Here is a 24441-nt window from a genome sequence, read left to right as displayed (position 1 = left end):
ATTTTATTATTTTTTTTAATCTATTGTAAATCAAGTAAAGTAACGTAAAGTAATCGCCTATTTTTTCAGGCGCGGCTTAACGTCCAACTACCGAATTAGGTGTCATGGACGGAGGCGACTAGCAAACATACTTTACTGTAAATTTCTTTTATTAACCATTAAATAAAATCCAAGGCCTATTACCGGGAATCGAACCCAGGACCACAATACATATTAGCTTCACAAGTCACGGCTCTAACCGCTCGGCTACCGTGGCGTCCAAAATTTATTGTGAAAACTAATTAAACGACTTTCTCTCACTACATTTCTCAAGTGATGATTATAGGAATATTTTTATTATCATCTTAAAATGAACAAAAACAATTTTCGTAGATAAATTATTCAAATAAAAACTTTTGATCTTGAATAGGATAGGACAGAGAGGGAAGGAGGAAGAAGTCCAAGAAGAAGGGTAGAGCCTCATACCGCTAAGGCGGTAGAAGAAGATCAACCCAAAAAAGGAAATTACGAGAAAACTAATTTAATTTTACGTGAATAATGGTGAGACCACCATTCAATGAAGTCTTCTACTTTAACGGAATTTCAGCAACAAATTTTAATTGTCCTTGAAAATTTTTAAGAACATACTCGTATAAGCGCACATAATTCTAAACTGGAACGTTAGAGGCAAACAGTGCTATCTACCCACTTCCAGCGGTGCTCTTGATCTGATTTTCTCAGAACCAATTTTTAACGTAAAATAGGTAGACCACCATTTAGTAATCAGTATTCAACCCTAATTACTCATCACTCATTACTCGATCTTTCAGACTACTCAGAATCTTCTTTTAACTGACTTGGTACATTACTAGAGAGGGGCCCCACTTGTATGCTAAATATAATACTACTAACATTATACTAATTAATATGAATATTAAATTACTTTCATCATCATAATCGAAAGCCTCTTCTACCGCCTCAGAGGTGTGGGGCTCCCTTCTTCTGTACTTCTTCCTCCTTCTTTGCCAAAGCTCTCCAGTCCTTCCACACAATTCCTTATTTCTCGCACCTCACGCCTCCTTCACCCCCTCTTAACACCTGCATCGCAGTTTACCTCTTCCATCTCTATCCCTCATTTATGCTTCATATGCTACTCCTGTCGTGGCATATGCTACTTCATAAACCTTTTTTTTCAGAATACATCCTTAGCATGTGCCCAAATCAGCGTAGCCTATTCTCTTCTATTACTTCTTCTGCTGGCTGTACATTCAAACTGGTTCTTATTGTGGTGTTACTAATCCTGTCTATTCTGGTCTTCCTCTTACTTCCTTTTACTTATGTGCTTCTTAGTCGATGAGTATTTGAGTACGAAGAGAAATGCCGACCTATTGACTGACAGCGCGCGTACTCTTTGAAAGAAAGCGCTTTCTGACCGCACTGAACCTCCTACCTGCGGCACCCGTTCTTTCCTTTATCTCATCATCCACACATACTCCCTCGCTCCTAGTGACCTGGTCCACCTTTTCTTCTCCTACCCTAATCACCCTCGTAATTCTATGCGGCTTATTCATTTAAAACTTCTTTCAAACAACATGGTACCTTATCGTTTATAAGATCACTTTTCATGCCCATTGAACTAACCTGAGTTAGTCACATTTATAACATCTTGGTACAGCTATTACCGTCTTTACACTCAAATTAAAGTTGGACCACTTTACACTTACATTTAACCCACTTAGTATTTCATTGTACTAATGTAGGATCACTTTGAATTAACATTGAACCAATTTGGTACCTCATTAGACTTAAGTAGGACCTCTAGGCTGACAGTTTCGTTTTGCCCGTTTGTAACCACTGTACCGGTAATCAGGGCTCTTTTCAATTAATTAAATTAACTTTGAACCTTTTTTCAAGTGATTAGGGTAACAATACTCTTTTAATTTAACACCTTGAAACCTAATTAAAAGTAATTATGGCCAATTGCTTCTTCTTCAACTTCATGAGAGAGAGAGTGGTGGTGGCTTTCATCTAGACCAGCGGTTCCCAACCTGGGGTACGCGAAAGATTGTTTAGGGGTACGCAAAAAAAAAGTTATTATGGCGGAAAATGTAAAAATTGCGAAAAAATGTTGCTTTAGTTTTGACTAATATTACACAAGGCCCGCATATAATTTACGACCCCCGCAATAGTTATTGGTTTGAAATGTTCACCTATTCATAAATGATTTTTTTAATCGGAACATATCGTATGTACGAGGGTCGTTTGAAAAGTCCGTGCAAAAATAAAAACTACTTAATTTTTTGGGGTAAACCTTTTTTATTTTTCAACATAGTCTCCTTTTAGGCTTATACACTTCGTCCAACGCTGCTCTACTTTGTTCATCCCTTCCGAATAATAGGATTTGTCCAAGTCTGAAAAATAACCATTCGTTTCTGCAATCACCTCCTCGTTTGAATAAAATCTTTTTCCCGCCAGCCATTTCTTCATATTGGGGAACAAATAGTAGTCCGAGGGAGCCAAGTCTGGAGAATAGGGGGGATGTGAAACGAGTTGGAACCCTATTTCCATTAATTTTGCGACCACAACTGCTGAGGTGTGAGCTGGTGCGTTGTCGTGATGGAAAAGGACTTTTTTGTAGGCCAATCGTGGGCGTTTTTCTTACAGCTCGGTTTTCAAACGGTCCAATAACGATGAATAATTTGCACCTGTAATAGTTTTACCCTTTTCCAGATAGTCGATGAGGATTATTCCTTGCGAATCCCAAAAGACAGTCGCCATAATCTTTCCGGCCGAAGGAACGGTCTTCGCCTTTTTTGGCGCAGATTCCCCCTTGGTAACGAATCGTTTAGATTGTTCTTTGGTCTCAGGAGTGTAGTGATGTATCCATGTTTCATCCACAGTGACGAAACGACGCTTAAAGTCCTGCGGATTCTTCTGGAACAGCTGCAAACCGTCCTTGCAACACTTCACACGATTTCGTTTTTGGTCAAGCGTGAGCAATCGCGGCACCCATCTTGCGGATAGCTTTGTCATGTCCAAATGTTGATGCAAAATATTATACACCCGTTCATTCGAGATGCCCACAGCACTAGCAATCTCACGCACCTTCACTCTTCTGTCATCCATCACCATATCATGGATTTTATCAATGATTTCTGGAGTAGTAACCTCAACAGGGCGTCCAGAACGTTCAGCGTCACTTGTGCCCATATGGCCACTCCGAAAATTTTGAAACCACTTATAAACTGTTCTAATCGAAGGTGCAGAGTCACCATAATGTTTATCAAGCTTCTCTTTAGTCTCCTGAGGCGTTTTGCCTTTCATAAAGTAGTGTTTAATCAACACACGAAATTCTTTTTCGTCCATTTTTTGAAAATCACTCGACTTCCTCGATTCAAACGAATGCCAAACACAAAGAAATAGACCGATCTGGCTGAAACTTGGTGTGTGTTCTTCCAAGAGATGCTACTAACTAAACATAACCTCGATACGCGCCAGTGGTGCTATCTCTCTGACTTTGCACGGACTTTTCAAACGACCCTCGTATATGTTCTTTACAAGGCACATTATATTCAGATTGTTTTGCTGTTAATTTAAAGTTACAATACGTAAGATCAAGAATACGATTATTTATTTTTTTATTTATATATTATATACATATATGTATATATGTTAGGGGTACACACAAAGGAAACAATCAGGTAAAGGGGTACACTGATGAAAAAAGATTGTGAACCGCTGATCTAGAATGTCATTCTCTGAATAAAGTAGTTTTCAGCTAATTTTAAACCATTACATTACCTCTAAGGAGAACATGCATAATATTGAAGTAATTTACTTTGTAAAAAAAATAAAGTATAAATTTTAAGTTTCAAGATCTTAGTATGTAACTGCGATAAGACGAATTTTTTTGACGATTCAGATCAGATTACTAGCGATCAAAAACCCTCCACCAGAAGTAAAACTTTACTGCGGATTTTCCACTTAGTGCAGATTTTCTGGATCATGGTGCCAAAGATTGTCTACTGCGCACCCAAATCGTACTCATCGGTCTACAGCTCGTATTTGAAACCTTTCCCATGATTAAATTCAATTAAGGGCAATTCTGAGAGACGAGCTTTCCTCTACTAGATCGTTTGATTGTAAAGCACGGTTTTGTGTCCTACACACATCTTAAAGGAGCGTAGATTTCATTTGGCGAATTGCCAAATATTTTTTTAATGAGAAAAGCGAACTGATCAGGAAGAAAAATGTAAATCTTAATATATTATTATTATTTAGGTATTTTACGTTACCTATATCTCATTCTAAATCTTAAATTCTTAAATTCCGGCGTTACATTATAATTAGTTTTGATTTAAATAGTGTTAAAGTAAACAAGAACAGATACATGGGAAACAAAGACGGATTGATGAAGTAGTTGGTCTGTAAGACAGACGATCTGTGGCAAGTTAATTATTTTATAAAGATATATTAGGAGAGTGCATACCTTCTGCTTGTCTAGAACCTGCAATATATCTTGGATACTGCCCACAATCACGGTCTGTTGCCGCAGCATCTCTTCTTCCAAAGTTAACCAATCTCGCACCTGTAACCAGTCACTGTACTTTATCATTCATGTCCATCCACAATATTGTTATAAATTTTAAGCTAAAAATTGTTGACACAAATAAATGTGATTTTATTTTTCTAAGCAGAAAAATCTTTCCCTCAGTTTTTTATGAATGGCGAAAAGCAAAAAGTACTTGAAACGCGGTTTAACTGTGCAAGCAGTTCGAACTGGGAAGAGATTAACTAACCACCGCTGATGGGTAAGAAAAACTGGAGTGCTGGTGCCGCCAATTTCATTCTTCCGACCAAATTATATATTTATTTTTCTTAGAAATTCTTTACAGGAAGTAAAGAGGAAATGGAACATATGATACAGTAATTGGAGTGACAGAAACGTCATCGCTGTCCAGTTATTTATTCTTTGTTGATTCTTTTTTTCACACAGTAGATTCACATAGTTGACATTTTTCTCATAAAAATATTATCAGTAAATATCAACTATAAAAATAAATAAAACCAAAATGATGTTGGTTGAGAATAAAACATTAAATCTTACAATTAGTTTGTTCATATTTAATTGTTCGGAAGAACAATATGTAAGCAGCTACACCCAACATTGTGAGCATATGCGGCCCTATCACAAAGTTACCTATTAAGTTTTGAAACTTTTGAATTTTAAATCAGCTTGATTGGAACACGGGATCAAGCATAAGAACAAACACCAAAGCATATTTAATACAGATAGAGCTAGGAGAAAACCTTCCACTTCTAAGTATGGATATTGGTGCGCTAGTCTGGTATGAATGTATCACGTTAATAGATATTTGTGCGAATCTATTTACTTGTGTGTTTGTATTTATTTGTATGAGTGGGTTAGGTTAGATTTGTAAATGAAAGGACCGGTCGCTTCTATCGGTCTGGCGTCACATGAGTAATTATTGGTGTATTATGGATATTACGTCAATGCCAAGGTAAAAAAGAATTACACCCTTTATTTTGTCCATTTTATTAATTGTAATTCCTTTTACTTCAAGAGCGCCATCCACCACTTGGCGTAGCGAGTTAATCAAGAGGATGATGATACACTCTGAGCAATCAAGAATTATTAAATTATTTTCCTACAATTGTAGAAAAATTTACAGAAACTTTTTATAGTAAATTGGGAGAAAAGAAAATGTCCAAGTTTACTTCAAAAAATAAATATGAATACCTAAAAATTATTTCAAAATTATTATCAATAATAATAATTTTCCTGTTATTATTATTATTATCATTTATGAATTAAGGCGCGTCATCTGAGGTTATTGGCGCCCGGAGATTTTTTCAGTGCAATGCCGGCCTACGGACAGTGTTCTCTCGTTACACACAACACTGTCCATCACCATCCTCATTAAAAATTAAATGAAAAATCTGTACAAGAGTATAAGAAGGACAGCCGAAACTTAAATGATCACCTAACATAAAAATAATCAAAAGAAAAATTTCAAATAATTCCAAATGATTCGCTATTATGACTGACAATAATGGTCTATAAAGACTATCAGGTGGAGTCATTTATTTGACATAAATATGAAACATGATTTATGATTCGTGACATTGCAAGATATACGTAGTTAATTATAAAAAAATTTGTCTTAATAACACAGATGATTAAGCCAGAGCAACCAGTTTGTGTCAGTCAGGTAGTCTATCATTTCATCACCTGAAAAAAAACTGCCGTAGCTCGGAGATAGTGGGAGAGAGAGCGAGACAGTCGACCTAGGAGGAAACGAAGAGCACCCAGTACAAAATAGTACCGTTATCCACCATCTTCTGCAGGAAGTTGTGGTCCTAAGACCTTCTCTAACGTGGTGCATTCACGGATATTTCCTAAAGAATACCCTTACAGGTTCAATATTTCCTAAAATTAGTAGAGACGGCTGTTAATTTGAGTAGCTTTAGGTAGTCTATCGGCTAGCATGATGTGTGTGAAACTGAGCGCAAAATCAGACTATTTACAGATAGGCTTAACATACGACCCGGTTTGACCGGGATGGTCCCGGTTTGAGATCCCTGTCCCGGCGTCCCGGTCAAACTTTACCAACACCGACACCGCGGCCGATCGTTCCCCCGAGCCCAGTTATTAATATGTTTTCAGTTCTTAATAATTTTGATTGCATTTCAAATATGAAAAACACAAATTAAGCGAAAAGCAAAACGAAAATGAGCCTCTTCCTCCTCTGCGTCCCGGTTTGGCTCTTCGTAATTATGGTAAGCCTATTTATAGATATGTGTATGAAAAAAAAAAAAAAAAAAAAAATAGGAAATCTAAACAGATTTTTAGTAAAAAAAATAAAAAACTCTTTCTCCCTCTAAAAGCTTCCCCCAAACCTCGGGAGCCGCTCGACTTGAGTATTAATTAATTTTAACGTTGCCGTAAAAGTAATGTTAATTAACGATGCTCAGTAGTAAAGGCAAAGTTTGAAATTAAAAAAATTAATTAGGAGAGAACGAAAGTATCGGGCAGTCTAAGATTGCATTATTATTTTCGCTCCAATCGATGCACGAGTCCTTGTTTTTAAAATAAACTTCTGTAATTTTGTATAAATATTACTAAAACCCAATGGGGTAAGAAAAGATTAGCATAGAATGTTGACAACCTCAGAATTAGTTGAGAAGATGAGAGACAGATCGGGGCAAAGACCATCAAAGGGAGGAAAATTGAATTTTAAATCCTCATTAGTAAGTATCAGAGGTACTCGTACATCTTTAAAAAACAAATCAGTTACTGGCACCTTACTTTATTCCTTAGATATTAATAATAATCAAAGACCCTCATAATAATCAAGCAGGACATCGCCCCGAGAATCCTTAAACCAGTTTCAGAAATAAAAACTCAAATTGTATTGTAACTTCTATTATAAAATTTCTTTTTAGAGGGGAGAAAAACAGAAGGTGAAAAACCCTTTTATATAAAAGAACTTTTTCAATTTCAGAGATTGTAGCCTCTGCAAGAGGAGCGGCGCTAGGAAAAGGATATACCAATGTTTAAAATAAATTGACAGAATGGTTTGAATGGCGAACGGAGACTTGGTATTATTAATGAGAATTTCCTTTCTTTTAGCCCAATTGGAATCGAGGAAAAGCAATCTACTAATTAGGTAATATAATTAATTATTAGAAGCATTCAAAGAGACGCATAATTTTACAAAATCTCTTTCTATACTTCAATTGACTTCTTTTCAAACCTACAATGGGCAATTAGTTCAATTAACTACCAGATAAAATCGCTATTTGATACACGAAAGTCAACTTGTTGAGAAATGCGAACTATTAAATGCTGTACATTCAATTATTCTCTAGAAAGAAGACCCTTATTTATAAATCCAGGTGTTCCTAGGCACCAAGCTAAGCAAAATAATGTTGATTTTATCCTTCACAGCTAGCATGTAGTGTATTGCAAGAGGGAAATTTATGTGAAGTCGAATTCTCTTGACCAAACTGATTGATGGATGGATGAAGGTCGGAAATCGATCAGAGATGCAATAAAAACGAGTGTATTTCGACGGATGAAATTAAAATAGATCAAAATTTTGCTCTTTTATAAAAGATGATATTCAACTACATCGCCAGTTTTTGATTGGTATTTTTTTAAAATGTTTTAACATTCGCATACATTTATTTATTATAGATGAATAAATGGATACAAATAAATAAAATAAACTACGGTGGTCACTGTAAGAAGATTATAACACCATATTTCTTTTTCATTTAAAAGCGGGAGCATTTTATGTTCATTTCTGGCCAAAGTTTCCTTGTGAATCATCTACTGCCGAATAGAACAATTTAGGAAAATTAATATCCAATCCAAACAATAAGTGCGCTTAATTAAAAATGAGTATTTCTAAGGATCGTTAATAACACATTAGCTTAACATGCAATAACTTCAATGAAAGATTAAATTTGTGAGGTCACTATCACTTTATTACAAACAGTTGAACAAAGGCACACACCTAAAAAGACTTGGAATAGGCACTAATCTCAATTGAAATTTAGGAAAGGTAACAAACTGAATTATGTTTGACAAATGTGGAAATGATAGTGTTGAAAGGGTGAATCTATCTTAAAAGAAAGTGTTTACAATAAGAATGAGCCAGTAAGAGCCGAACGTCACTAGAACCAGCTGAGATATTCGAACGGCTTGATCAAAGCGTTCACTCTCGGGTCGCCACGTTTATCTGTGTGGGTGTTTATTGTGTGGCTACGTGGAGAGGAAGATGTACACCTGAACGATCACACAAGATTGGACTATTCGCACGCACTTCCGCCAAGCTTCAGTACTCTCACTGAACAATCACTTACCCAGCTCATCTCACAAATACAAGCAAAACAAATACTTAAAACGAAGAGTAAAAATCTTATAAATCCATATTTTTTTTTTAAATCTTTTTTTTTTTTTTTTAAGTCACATAAATAATTAATGAAATTATTTATTTTAATTAAAAAAAAATAATAATAATGGCCATAGTGATTCTATTAAAATAAGATTTCCCAGAAATCCAATTACCTTCACATTCGCTGACGACACTTTTATTCCATCATTAACTTTTATTTTATGCGCAGACGCTACTTCATCTCCTCGTGCAGATCTCTTGACGGCCAGCCGTGCACTTCGATCTCATTTAAAAATTCTTTAAAGTAAATGAATTGATACCCAAAACATTGTATTCACATTAAATAAGAAAAATCTTCCTTTCCTCAACTCCCAAAACACTATCATTTCCGTAACCAACCAACTACAATATCTTGGACTTCACCTTGACAGACAACCGACATAGAACCCCCATAAGAGACTGAAACGAACTAACTTCAATCTGAGATACTGAATTTTGAAAAAAAAAACTGCTCTACAAACTTTCAAAACTGACTCTAAAGAATAAAAGAACAAAATTTAGCTCCATATGGATATCCAGAATCCACCTTTACGGTAGGGATAAACTCCAACAGTAGCTAACTTCAAACCCTACAATCTAAAATCCTAAGGACAATACTTAATACTCTAGAATCAATGTGGTGTCAAAATTTGTGGTAACAATATTTCTCGAAAATGGCTTTAACAATTTTAAGGTTGTTTCATGTCTAACCGTTTGAACAATTTAATTTTAGGATTTATTTCCGATGACACCATTGGTTTAAAGCTTTAAAAAATAAATAAATAAATAAAAATAAAATCCTTGCTTTCATTAGCAAACGAGCTCTGTAATAAAATTAATTCCTAATACTTTAGAAAATTTAAATGACCCTTAGAAACGTTTAAATAAATTACCTGACGTAGCGATAAAGGGCTTGAGTTACTTCAAAATATACCAGCAGGAAAGGGTACTTTTAAAGGTCTCGTTGAGTCTTTCTTACATTCTATTTATTTTCTGGTTACCTTTTATCTCTGTTTTCTTTTTAGATATAATCTACTTAGGAGAAGCCTCAAGCGTATTTTACCTTAAGTAGCTCTGCCTTGATAAATAGATCTATGATAAAACGTATTCGTCTCCCCCATTGTAGTCAGTCTGTAATCTGATTTCTTTCTCTAAATTCTAAAAACACATAGAACTATAGACACTTCTTGGCTAAGAAGATGGAAACTAAGCTAGTAATATTTTGATTCTTTCATAACTTTCTTATTCCGTTCATCAATAATAATAATTATTATAATGGACTGTGTTGTCTGTAATGAGAGAACAATATCCGGAGACCGGTTGTGCACTGAAAAAAGATCCGGGTTCCAATGACCTCAAATGTTGACGAGCCTTAAAAAAATAAACAAATAGTGATAAAGTAAGCGCATTAATAAATAATCTGCAAAATTTTGAGTGCCCTCTTTATCTAATGCCGACTTACTGAATCATCCAATTACCTTCACATTCTCTGACGACTCTTTTATTCCATCATTAACTTTTATTTTATGCGCAGACGCTACTTCATCTTCTCATCTAGATCTCTTGACGACCAGCCATGCACTTCGATCTGATTTAAAAATTCTTTAAAGTAAATGAATTGATACCCAAAACATTATTCACTTTAAATAAGAAAAATTTCCGTCCCCTCAACTTCCAAAACACTTATCATTTCCGTAACCAACCAACTACAATATCTTGGACTTCACCTTGACAGACGACTATCATAGAACCCCCATAAGAGACTGAAACGAACTAACTTCAATCTGAGATACTGAATTTTGAAAAAAAAAACAAAAAAACTGCTCTACAAACTATCAAAACTGACTCTAAAGAATAAAAGTACAAAATTTAGCTCCGTATGGATATCCAGAATTCACCTTTACGGTAGGGATAAACACCAACAGTAGCTAACTTCAAACCCTACAGTCTAAAATCCTAAGGACAATACTTAATAATACTCCTTTCTAGCCTGCAATCAATACACTCTAAATATTCCTTTTGTTTATGAAGTAGTAGTCCAATCTTGCTACATAATACTCCACTCCAAACTGAAGTGATTCTCAACCCTCTTGTTCACAAAATATCCACCCCAGAACACTTCCCTCAAATACTCCTCGCGGAATGAAGTGTCGGAGGCCACGAGACCATCGTAACGCATAACCCTATTCTAAAGTGACTGCTATGAAGCTTGCTTTTATGGCATCCTATCGGCTTCATCGTCGCTCACACCAGTCACGCCTCTGGGTACATACGTACTGAACTATACACAAAGATATTTTGACTATTCCTGACTCTTTCATCTCTTTTACATAGTATACAGTTGCAAAATAAATAAATGAGTTGACAAAGTCAATACATAAATATTCATTTTTAACTTCTAGTTTGCTGGTTACATCTAAAGTAAAAAGTTGAATTTGAAATTTAAAGTACAATTCTCCTGAAGGCCTGGACCATCAACTACGTCGTGAAAAGAGAAATACTTAACAAATAACATTTTGCTTTGTTAATTATATTACTGGAATATTTTTAAATATTTTGGGCACTATTGTATATTTTTGGGTGTAATTATTAGTAATACGAGCAAAATTACAAAAGTTGAAATTTATTTATGAATTAACAAAATTAAATTTAAAAAAAGATAAAAGTTTGACCGTTTTGTTTGGCTAAATCTTATTGAATTTAAAGAATTCTATATTCTATTACCAAAGTGGTTGATGGTCAAAGGCAGACTTACATGTTAAGAGGATAAAGAAACCTGATATGTTAAAAGTTAAACCGAGGGTGACAAAGCATTTAAACACATTATAAAATAAAGCGCCACCAACTGACTTGCTAAATTATCGAAAAGTCCGTTTACAAAACTGTCAAAAAACTCTCCGATCATTATTAGTTAATTGCGTGAGCAGTGAGGAAGAACCACAAGATTAGGAGTATGGAAAGTGCTTCATTGCGACTAACTTATTTCGTTTCTAACGTAAATCTAATTGTGAAATTTATTATAATTTTATCAGGGGCATTCTTAGACGTAAGCCAGGCTTTCGATCGTGTTTGGCATCCTGGATTACTGTTCAAACTAAAACAGCATCTTCCCTCAACATACTACCTCCTTCTGTGCTCCTATCTTTCAGATAGGTTCTTTCAAGTCAGTACTGGCTCAGCAATCTCTTCTTTCTCCACAGTGGGGGCGGGAGTACCGCAGGGGAGTATACTTGGCCCCGTTCTCTACACAGTATACACATCAGACATACCTGTACAACCCTCTATACTACTCTGTACATATGCAGACGACACAGCCATATTAGCCACAAGTACACATCCTACATCAGCTGCATACAAGTTACAGACACACTTACATAAAATAGAATCCTGAGCAAAGAAGTGGTGGATTAAAATGAACCCACAGAAATGCCAGCATGCCACGTTTACTCTCCGGCGGGGCTCCTGTCCACCTGTCCTCTTCAACAGCAATCCTCTTCCTTGTAACAGATCTGGTGCGCTACCTTGGGCTCTACATAGACAAGCGACTCACGTGGAACCCACACACTAGACTTAAAAGACAAGCAATGATGAAACGTGCGAAACTGCTTTACAGACTACTTGGACGACGCTTTAAATTGCCCATTGAACTCAAACGTTTAATATACAGTACTATCCTCAAACCTATGTGGACTTACGGACTAGAGCTGTGGGGTTCAACCAAACCTACAAATATACGGACAGTACAAACATTTCAGACAAAACTCCTCCAACAGATAGCTGACGCTCCTTTCTACGTGACTAACCTCACTCTTTACACCGACCTCAACATTCCCTTCATAGACCAACAAGCCAAGACTAATACCAAAAATTCCACACTACTCTCTCGACTAGCTCTAATCCTCTTGTACAGTCTCTCGCCTCCTCTGATATCCCAAATACTCCTCGCCGACTGAATCGCCAGTGGCCCCGCGACTTCCTTTAGGTCTGAAGAACTGTATCTCTCCTCTCTCCCACTCATATTCTCCTCCTCACGTTTCTCCTCTCTCCTATAGAGAGTGCTACCGCTGGGTAGCTTCTCTCCTCCTGCTCTCCTCCCGCACAGTTCATCTTATTTACATCCTATTTACTTATTGTACATATTTATACAGATTGTAAATTACAAAATAAATTAAAAAAAAAAAATCTAATTTTAAATATGTAAGATACTTCTTTTTTGAAAGAATCTATTTGTTTTTACAATTTTTTACCGTTAATATAATAGAAAAAAGCACTTAATTCAAAAATATATTGTACATACGTACAGCTTCTCTTTCTCTAGTATTCTATTATTTAATATTTATATTGTGTAACTTATAGGTACGAAAGTTTTTCCTCACTTTAGATCATTTTCGCACTAGTTTCACAAATAACTATTTATTCATCACTAAAAATGCTATAAAATAGTAATACTTAAATGGAAAGAGGTAGAAAGAAATACAAGTTACCAATTTTAGAAATAAAGTCCACACTTAAAAATGTTAATTATTTACACTCAATAAAAATGTTATCTGAATTCAGCGATGAAATATTTTAGTCAGACTTATTTTTTTTTATTATTATTTCGTAAGCAATTTCGGTCCATTTAATGCAACAACCTGAGACCGGTCATAAAGTAACAAGTAAACTTTAAAGTGAGGAAAGCTGTATCAATAAAAACATATGACTTAGAAACCGATGCGAGCAAAAATGAAGCCATTTGGGTAAGTTCGGCGGTTAGTTCTTTAACGGATCCAGAAAAGAACCCAAAACCAAAAAAGTTATTCCGCACAGTGAGCCACTTACCGTTTAACTTACGAAATAAAATAACACAAAAATGGCCACCTTTGAAACCCACAATTACGAGTAGTGCGCGACTGTCTATTCTACCTACTTAATTAGGCAGGCGACTGGAGATTTGTTCCCAGTTTATCCGCTCAGAAATCAAAATGTTTAGTTAAAGGAACTCTTCGCAATGCCGTTACTTTTCAGACTAACTAACTGTCCAGGCAATTGACAAAACTGCCAAAAATTATTACTCTCCGATCAGTATTAGTTATTAGCAGGAGCAGTGAGGAAGTATTCCACATGGAGTGCTGTAAACCGGTCATTACCATCGACAGCCAGCCCTAAGCGATGCTTGTGTTCTTAAAGTCTTCAAAGTTGAGAGACGCTCCTTAGGTAATGGCTAATAATTCGCTTTCCCCAGACCAGCCGTCATCCTGAGACATATGTGTGTCCTTACTTTAATGGCTCCGAATGCCCAAGTAAGGGTCTTCAATATTATAATTATTGCTGACTTCGAACTGAGCCAGAATGTACATGATGTGTCATCTCAATCGCGAGATACCTTAAATAGAAACAGTGGCTTGTAATGTTACTCCGTTTGGTTAACAAAATGGTGATTTTAATGGAGATCTTTAGTACCGAACGCTGGGCACAGCTTTTAGTCAACAGTTTAGTCAAGTTTTATTGGTTAGTACATACGATAATAATGTCAAAGGGGTGCTTCCTTGACTCTAACGCTTGTACAAGAAGTGCCTAAGCCTGCCAGTGTTAGCCCTTCCCAAATCCCAGAATAACAAAGGCTGGTCCATTAATATACGAACTTAGCAATAAGTCATAAATCATAGTTTACCAAACAAGAAAATACACGAGATAAACACTTGGGTCCTTCAAACAACGAATTACTGAATAACAAAACAACTTCCACCAGTTACTAGAGCAAAGATGAATTTTGCCTTTGTAATGTTATTCTAAAAAACAATGATATTAACATCAACATTACGTTACCAAACCCAATTCTCCCTAAGTTTGTTGAAATAACATTGATTACATTTTGTGTTGTCTTTAGTAACACAATTCTACTCATCTTTAATGGAATAAGTCAACAATAACAAAGACCATTCATGAAGACGCTTTCAGTAAATTATTTGTAGAAGCAGATACGAGTATGAGTTAGAAAAAGCGACGTAGGAAGTGTACTGCGGTGTTCCCTTGTTTAACTTGAATGCACCTTATATGCAATTGTCTGCTACGTCCATAATCTTCAAGCTAGACCAGCGTTTCCCAAAGTATGGGTCGCGACCAGGCACCGGGTCGCAGAAAAATTCAGCTGGGTCGTGGCAAAAATTGTAAAAACAAAAAATCTATAACAATTTGCTCTAAATTTAATATTTTTCGAAACTTTTTCAAGTACTGCAGGTGGCAACCCTTTACCACCGTTTCCTACCGGACCGTTTAAATTCGGATGCTCTGATTCGTCATTCAGTGCCTTCTCCGGTACATGCGCCGTAAACTCACGTGTATCAAAACAAGGTTATGTTTGAATTTTTGTTACCTATTTTATTTGACAATAGTTATTATTACCTATTATTAATAGCAACTTCATATTGGTAAGTAATAAAAAATAGATGCTTAATCTTAGTGAACAAGAAGTTGATAATTTAATTGAAATTTCATGCGACACCGATCTTAAAAAAGTGTTTGAAACTGTACCACTAATTAATTTTTGGTTGCGCTGTCAAAAGGAATATCCAAGCGTAAGCGAAAAAGCGATACAATTTTTAATGCCTTTTGCCACCACTTATACGTGTGAAACTGCCTTCTCAGCCTTGGTGTACTTAAAAAATAAGTATCGAAACAGATTGGATGTCGAGCCTAATTTGAGAATAAAATTAAAAATTAACATCAAAGTCCTAATTTGAAATTACAATGTGATGAAAAACAACATCATCCTTCGCACTAAGGTCAAAATATGTAAAACAAAATTTACTTTAAGTTTTAAATGAAGATAATGGATTGTCTTTAATTAGTTATGTTTTTGTTATATAATTATTTTGCAATTTTTGTGTATGAAATAAACAAACAAATAACTTGAATTTTGATTTTTATTAAAAATAAAATTTGTTTTGTAAATAAATGTTTTTTTTATAAGGTGGGTCGCCAAAAAATTTAAAATCTCGTACCGGGCCGCGGTCAAAAAAGTTTGGGAAACGCTGAGCTAGACTATTTATAACTAGTTGCGCATATAATATCATGGCATGGTCTTAACCGGCAGAACAACAACAATTTGGTGAAATCAAAATAATTTTAATGCCAAATTTCCGTCATACTTTTTTTCATTTTTGCCCAGTTTCCAACTTAGGGACTAGGTCATCTTCAGTGCTTACGCTATATTGACAAAAATTAATTTATCAATGTTTTTCAACTTATGCCCTGAAGAAAACCTAGTCCCTTAGGTCGAAAGCTCGAATAAAATAAAGAAATTGTGGCTGAATTAGGCTTTATTCTTTGTTCTTTTCGGATAGTTAAATCAGTCACCCAAAACAATGAACAATACAAAATAATTATGACATTCAATAGAGCAATGACCCAATGAAGTTAATCTTTATATAATTCAGGGATCATCTGCAACGTTCTTAGCGTTCTGCTAAGAACTAAGTCACTTAAGTTTAGTGTCAGATGTTATTGCATTGAAAGTTTGTAGTGAATGTAAAAAAAAAACAGACGTTAACTACACAGGTATACAGTGATTTTGCTGTTTTGAGTTTTTGAGTCATTTTGAAGTAAAATGCATGTCCTGATACCAAGTATGTATGATACCCGTTTACTTGTATCACATTCCATTTTTTTTTTATTGTCTTAATTTGTTAGTCTTAGTAGCGTTATTGCATACTTCACACTATCTTTTATTTTTAATATTGTAACGAAGTTGACCTGAGGAGCCTGGCAAGCCTTTATAGATGTAACCAAGAAGTTTTTAGGAAACACTAAAATTAGTAGCCACAATGCTTGAGAAATTCAGAATTCTCGGATGCAACATGAGTCTTAAGGTGCACTTTCTATTTTCGCATTTAGATGTATTTCCTGAGAATCTGGGGGCGGTGAGCGAGGAACAAGGCGAACGCTTCCATCAGGACATACGGGAGATGGAACGACGGTACCAAGGACGATGGAGTATATCAATGATAGCGGATTACTGCTGGACGCTTCAAAGAGAAGTCTCTGCAGCAGGTCATAAGAGAATTTCCAAGAAAAGATCACTGGAAGGCAAATGAAAACGTTATTATTGATTAAATAACATTCTAGTGAATCAACATTGCGCATTTCCAAGTAATACAACCAGCATTTTAATCAAAACTGTATCAACATTTGAAAAGAAATGTGTATTTTTTGCAATTAACATTGAAATTTTCATTCTCAATTTGTAAAAAAACCTGATGTGATAGGAGAAAAGGGGGGTTATTTTTGAAAATGGCTGTACTCAATTGTATATAATCACTTTTCAGAAGTAAAACAGCTCTCAAAAAGATTCATTTTGTAGACCTGTGCTATTAATGTAATGGTTAGAAAAGTTTTATTAGGTATACTTATAATTAGAACAATTGTAAGTGAATTTAATGTCAATTTTTATCAACTATTTTTGGTAATATGATGTCTAATTTGCACTTTGGGTCACTGTTTCTCTCGCAGATTTTGGAAATTCTTGAAACATCTGTTCTATAAGACCTTTTTTAGAGGGCAATTTTAGAGTTTAAACTCAATCAGCGATGCAAGAGATTTAAATAAATTGTAAACATTCCAAGTCTGCAGTAATACTTTACCAGATAATTTTCATAACTTACTAATGATAGAATTGTAGAATGAACAAGTCGTTTAAATAATTGTTCCCACCTGTTTATGATCATTATTATAATTTTAATTTAAGGCACCAGAGATTAGTGGCGTCCCAAGGTATTTTTAGAGAACTGCCAGTGTTCTCTGCTGTGGAACAACAGTTAAGTGAATTTAATGTCAATTCAATGAGTGTAATATGGTCCTCACTGGACAGTAAGCAATAAGAAGCTCCTAGGTTGAGAAAATGTAAGAGCTAGTAGCTGGATTCGAACCTGGGACCTCCATGTTGGAATGCAGCACGCTAACCACTCAGCTAATCCCCTCCCTTATAATTACTTCTTCCTAAAGAACAAATAGTGTCTGTAAAATAATACGGAAATTCCTGTCTGAATTTTAGTTTTTACTATATTTTCTATTTTAAAATAGTATTAAATATTATTAATCTCATTAAATCCCGGTGAATTGATTACACTAAGCCTGAGAATGTAACAGGTGCTAATGAATATGCCTTCCCTGTTGCCACGCCCTTCATTAAATTAAGGAAATTAATACAATGTTTTGCTACACACGCTAAAATTTAGTTAATTAACGCAAAAATAAATTTTGCGTTAATTATTGATTAATTTGTGTTAATTATTTAAATTAATTTTATAAAATTTTAATGCGTTTTAAAAAATTTAAAATATTTCTATGGAACATTTTTTTCAGATGAATTTATTTTTTGATAGTTATTAGGACCGCGACTTCATCCTGAATAGCACCGTTCCTTAACTATTTTTTGGGTACATCCATGGTTCCTGCTATTTATAAATAAGAGTTAAATAGGTTAGGTACATTAAAAATTTGAAGGGAAAAAGAAAGTTTACCTTGGAGATGAAATTTTTGGATCAAAGGTCTTTTCCCAACAGGTCTTTTCCCAACAGGTCTTTTCCCAACCTTTCTTTACATATGAAATCCTCACTTTTACTTGGAATTTTACGTGCGGGAGGATGCAGGAATGCGATGCTGGGACGTTACTCTTATCCGTTCATCTTGTCTTCTAGCCTTACTTAGAACAAATTCTTTTTACTTTTCACAATTTCCAAATAAAAGTAGCGAGTTTCAGCGGCTTAATACACTCTGTATCCAACTGCTTACCGCAGTAAGAGGACTCCTTCCTTTCTCTTTCACAATTCAACTAGATTAGATTCCAAGATGGTTAGCCAGAAAGGCTATGTCATGCGACCTAGGAGACTATTGTGGCGCCCACTAGTTAGAGCAGCCCTTTCAGTCCAGTGAGAGGCTCCTGAACAAGGTATGAAGGCGTCGATTTTTCTTGCCCGAAGAGCTGAACTCTGGAACGTTAAGAGGCAATTCAACCATCCGAATGACCGCCCGGGCTTGCATTGCGGCAGTAAGTTTAGAGGAATTGCTGTTGATATTCTGTGACCCATTCTTTGATGGCTAGCAAGGCATTTTGCAGTGTCACAATAGTACTAGTGTCCTGTGAAATCTCCGCCTGATTGCTTCTATATCCCGGGCACCCAGACGAAAAAGCCCTTACTTGACTACCAATCAGACTATTTAATTGTCCTGGCTACCTGGTTAATCTAAAATATAGCACATTAATTTCTGCCTTATGATCTTAATACCAAAAGATATATTGCGTCCTTCTTTAAAAAATTGACTACCTATAATTATTCCTGCTCCTTCATGGAACGGTTAATGTAATATAAAGAGAAGCCTGACTCCGAGGTCCAAGCTTCCAAGTCCCTTTGCCCGTATTAAGATCCTTAAAAGGCTTACTAAAGCTGACCTTACGAGATTAGACCAGCTAACAAAGGATTTCCAATAGCAGTTTGAAAATCAGAGTCGCAACCCGGCTAATCGTTTGCTAACTATTTCAAGCCAAAAGTAAGAATTAGCAGCCATGCCATTAATCTCACATCCAGTGTTTCTGTTGCTTAAAAGTTATGAAATTTAGAACAAAGAAATGTTCCTGAACTTGTCCGATGAAACTACAGTCTATGTATAGCAGTTTTAATCTCTAAATAATTCCATTTATGTTAGATAAAATATATTCAAATAGTGAAGAATTTAAATAAATATTTTTTTTGTTTAGGTTAGAGGATCTACAATGAATACAAAACATTGCCGGAAGTAGAGATCTTCAAACCTAAATAAACTGAGGGCTGGTTGCTTCCTGCCAGAACGTGGAAAGAAGAATGATGAAGGTTAGCGGGAAAAGAAAGAAAGTTAAATGAGTGGGTAAAGCAGCAAACAGGAATGAAAGATAAAGAAAAAGTTGTTTAGCGAAGTGGAAATGGGCCGACATATTGGAAGGAAGGAAGATGGACGAAGAGAATGCTAGAATGGTGCCCAAGGGACTGACCAGAAGAAGAGGGAAACCGTGACAAGACCTAGGACCAACAAATGTAAGGTGTTACTTGGAAGCCTTTGGATCGGCAAGAACAGAAAAGGATAAAGGAATGAATAAATCTAGGCTGCTGCCTGTGCTAGGACGATATGGAGAGAAAGGATATTGAAGCAGAAAACAAAGAAATGTTTTCTTATCTCGGGTTCCGTTTATTTCTAAAAAGTTTGCGTGGTAAAATAAAAAAATTAATGAAATCAACAACCATTTATAATGCAACAGCAATAAGTTGATTTGGACTTGTTTTTACATTGAGTTATTAACTTTTCATATAGCACCAATGAACTGTAAAACCCTAAACATTTTTGTTTAAATTTAATTCTACGAGGGTCGTTTGAAAAGTCCGTGCAAAAATAAAAGCTACTTAATTTTTGGGGGTAAACCTTTTTTATTTTTCAACATAGTCTCCTTTTAGGCTTATACACTTCGTCCAACGCTGCTCTAGTTTGTTGATCCCTTCCGAATAATAGGATTTGTCCAAGTCTGAAAAATAGCCATTCGTTTCTGCAATCACCTCCTCGTTTGAATAAAATCTTTTTCCCGCCAGCCATTTCTGCATATTGGGGAACAAATAGTAGTCCGAGGTAGCCAAGTCTGGAGAATAGGGGGAATGTGAAACGAGTTGGAACCCTATTTCCATTAATTTTGCGACCACAACTGCTGAGGTGTGAGCTGGTGCGTTGTCGTGATGGAAAAGGACTTTTTTGTGGGCAAATCGTGGGCGTTTTTCTTGCAGCTCGGTTTTCAAACGGTTCAATAACGATGAATAATATGCACCTGTAATAGTTTTACCCTTTTCCAGATAGTCGATGAGGATTATTCCTTGCGAATCCCAAAAGACAGTCGCCATAATCTTTCCGGCCGAAGGAACGGTCTTCGCCTTTTTTGGCGCAGATTCCCCCTTGGTAACCCATTGTTTACGAGTAGATTGTTCTTTGGTCTCAGGAGTGTAGTGATGTATCCATGTTTCATCCACAGTGACGAAACGACGCTTAAAGTCCTGCGGATTCTTCTGGAACAGCTGCAAACCGTCCTTGCAACACTTCACACGATTTCGTTTTTGGTCAAGCGTGAGCAATCGCGGCACCCATCTTGCGGATAGCTTTGTCATGTCCAAATGTTGATGCAAAATATTATGTAGCCGTTCATTCGAGATGCCCACAGCACTAGCAATCTCACGCACCTTCACTCTTCTGTCATCCATCACCATATCATGGATTTTATCAATGATTTCTGGAGTAGTAACCTCAACAGGGCGTCCAGAACGTTCAGCGTCACTTGTGTCCATATGGCCACTCCGAAAATTTTGAAACCACTTATAAACTGTTCTAATCGAAGGTGCAGAGTCACCATAATGTTTATCAAGCTTCTCTTTAGTCTCCTGAGGCGTTTTGCCTTTCATAAAGTAGTGTTTAATCAACACACGAAATTCTTTTTCGTCCATTTTTTGAAAATCACTCGACTTCCTCGATTCAAACGAATGCCAAACACAAAGAAATAGACCGATCTGGCTGAAACTTGGTGTGTGTTCTTCCAAGAGATGCTACTAACTAAACATAACCTCGATACCCAGTAGATTGTTCAGTGCAGTAGTGCTATCTCTCTGACTTTGCACGGACTTTTCAAACGACCCTCGTAATTGCTTTATTCTTGAGACATTCTAAGTTATGAAGGAATAAATATATCCACTTCAAGAAATTAATTATACATAAAAATTAGAAAGGTAAAAGCGAGAATGATAAAATTTTGTGTGCATAACTGATTAAGTAATTTTGACAAAAAATTTAATTTGTTACGTGTAGTACCAACTTCTACACTCGATTTGGATACCACGGCCAATGGCTGATATGAGTACTATTTGACAAATTAATGAGCAAGTACTTTAATAAATGACCATTTATTTACAGTCAAATATTCTGCACAAACAAATTTATTTATCAAATTTATGTAAAGCGAAGATAACGCTGCGTTCATTACCATACATGGGCAGAAGTACAACATTATATTACAGCAAAACGGAACAAATATTTTACTGGGCAAAAGCTGCACTCAGGCCGGCTAAATGCAGGAGGAGATACTATGTCCAGCCAGCTTTGTATGCAGCAGTCATTCATCCGCAGAGATTTACAATGCCTATAGTAACCGTCATTGTGTTATAATTCGCCTGGTCAATTGTATAAATGAAATACCTCGGTTTACCAGACAAACTATAATCACAAAGTGGTAATATCAAAATAAGGCCACAGTCTCTGCATATTTCCACATCAAATCCCCCCCATAAATAATGATGGAGACAATTAATTAATTAATACCAATAATTGCTTGAATCAACTTCCGGCAACCGGGGTTACTTTGGCCCAACGCTTTTTCTATAACTTGGATCTTTAAGAGAAAAGTAAACAATTTGGTTTCAAATTATTTTTCAAACCCACACATTTCTAAACGTGACGTGTGTTTTTTAAACCTTTAGAGCTTGTTTAAAGCTACGATTTCTTTTTAATTTTGAATGAAAACTTGAATTCACTTTCATTTAAAGTACATTTGTAAGCTGGGCTAATGAAGCCCAGGCTAATGAATAATTTAGGGATCCTGATAAAATGAAACCACTAATTGTTGAAAACTATTTCTATTAATACATTTAATTACAATTCTACCGGAAAAAAACGAAAGAAAAATTTTAAGTTTCTAATAAACTCCGGTTAAAAGGGCTTAAATAAGAACCACAGGACATTTCTTGAACACAGAAGCGACCTTATTGGTCCAGCAACATTCATGCCTTCTTGGACTAGGAAATTCAGACAGTACACGGTGAAACTGACCTCCATAATTCTTTTTATTTCCCGCAACTGTATAATAAATGCAATAAGCAAAAATGGTAAAGAGAAATACATAAATACAAATACAATATGTATAAATACACATACGCATGCGTCCAAGCGTGAACGGCAACTATCCAGTGCTGGTAGCGGTTAATTAGCCATCAGAGCTAACATATGTGGTAGCCAACCTAGGGAGATGGCAAGCAATAAGAAGATAGTGGGACCATCGTCGACGCTTAAGACTTCAAGGAGGATTGGATGGGAGTGTTCTGGAAGAAAGGGAGCGGATTGGTGGATTAGTGTGGGCAGATAATTTAGTTACCTGGATTTCGCCAGTTTGGATATGGTCGGAATGTCTAGTTTGGATTGTATGGTTGGAAACGAAAAAAAAAATGGGCATTTACTACAGTTCTTAGGATTCTGGATTGGAGATTTTGAATTCGAAGGAGATTGGATCGTTTAGCTGCCCGTACAGTTCGAGTCCGTAGTCCTTGTGGGTGCTAGAAAGCCATTGTGTATAGTTTTCTTTTATTTTTAGTGTTAGGATAGAGCGTCATTCGAAAAGTCCCTTTAACATTTTGTATCTGAAACTAAAGCCTCTCCGTTTTAATCGAGTGTAGCGCTACCATAAGTGAGTCGTTTTTCCAGATAAAGTCCGAGATATTTCAATCGCAACTGGGACCACAAGTTAATTTTCATACTCAAAAATGAGAAGAATTTAAAACAAGCGTGCTGTAAGCGTTAAATCTTAGATATTCAGTACGATTTTGTTTTCCATTCTAAAGTATAACTTTCCGAAAGGTATAACTTTGAAAAAAGTGTTTTTTAATATTTTACCAATGAGCTCGCACTTTTACCCTCTCATTAGTGTTCTGAACTCTAGCTGAAACGAGAGAAGCGGATGGAGTAGGAGATATTTATGATAAAGCGCACTACAGATGGTTTAAACAAATTTATGCAATCATCGCTAACGATCTTTACTTTGCGCAGCGTCAGAGTAATCAGTCTCCTGATCGTGGAGACTTAGTTATGGACCGATGCATTGAAGTTGTTTGTTATCCAGAACAACTGCGTGCAGGTAGGTTAAAAACATGAGAATCTCACTAAGAAATTAGCTGTATCTAGTAATTAGATATTTTAATTATCTGTTCAACAAGATTTTAAATAAGAATTGGATTGCCTTTAATCTTGCTAGAGTTGTTTATTCACCAAAGATTGCATTGTATTCCATCGTGAGTAGTGGAAAAAATGATACATCATCAACCAGGGCTTCCAGAAAAAATATAGTGCTCTCTCTTACACTAATGCAGTAAGAGAAATTATTGTAATCACGCAGTTTTTCAAATTTGTTTTCAGCAGAATGAAGGTGTACACGATCGTTGGCAGATTTTAATTTCATTTTTTTATTTTTAGAGACAATCGACTAGAATAGAAGGTGATCACCCCCATGAACAGCAAGAGCATAGCAACCGACTTAAGAAGCACTTTACCTGATTGCTTAAAAATTTTTGTCTCTGTACTCGCTTTAAATTGGTTGGGAGCAAATTAATATAAAAACACTTTTTATATATAACATGCGCCATAGCAGTCAATCGGTTAGAGGTGAAGCTCACATGTATTGTATGGTCTTCAG

At 35.8% G+C, this 24441-nt stretch overlaps 1 protein-coding gene across 10 annotated transcripts in view; it reads right to left on the bottom strand.

Annotated features, from left to right (window-relative positions):
* LOC141448166 (dystrophin, isoforms A/C/F/G/H-like) overlaps window positions 1-24441 on the bottom strand; it is an 898384-nt gene that overhangs the window by 436793 nt on the left and 437150 nt on the right. For all 10 annotated transcript variants that reach the window (XM_074116317.1, XM_074116303.1, XM_074116369.1 and 7 more), the window contains one exon: window positions 4469-4567. In XM_074116317.1, the coding sequence (XP_073972418.1) occupies window positions 4469-4567 (99 nt within the window). The remainder of the gene's footprint in view (window positions 1-4468; window positions 4568-24441) is intronic.

The sequence above is a fragment of the Rhodnius prolixus genome, unplaced genomic scaffold (assembly GCF_049639745.1).
Source record: "Rhodnius prolixus isolate KJV_2025 unplaced genomic scaffold, Rpr scaffold_1, whole genome shotgun sequence".
Taxonomy (NCBI): domain Eukaryota; kingdom Metazoa; phylum Arthropoda; class Insecta; order Hemiptera; family Reduviidae; genus Rhodnius; species Rhodnius prolixus.
This window is presented reverse-complemented; position numbering and strand designations above follow the sequence as displayed.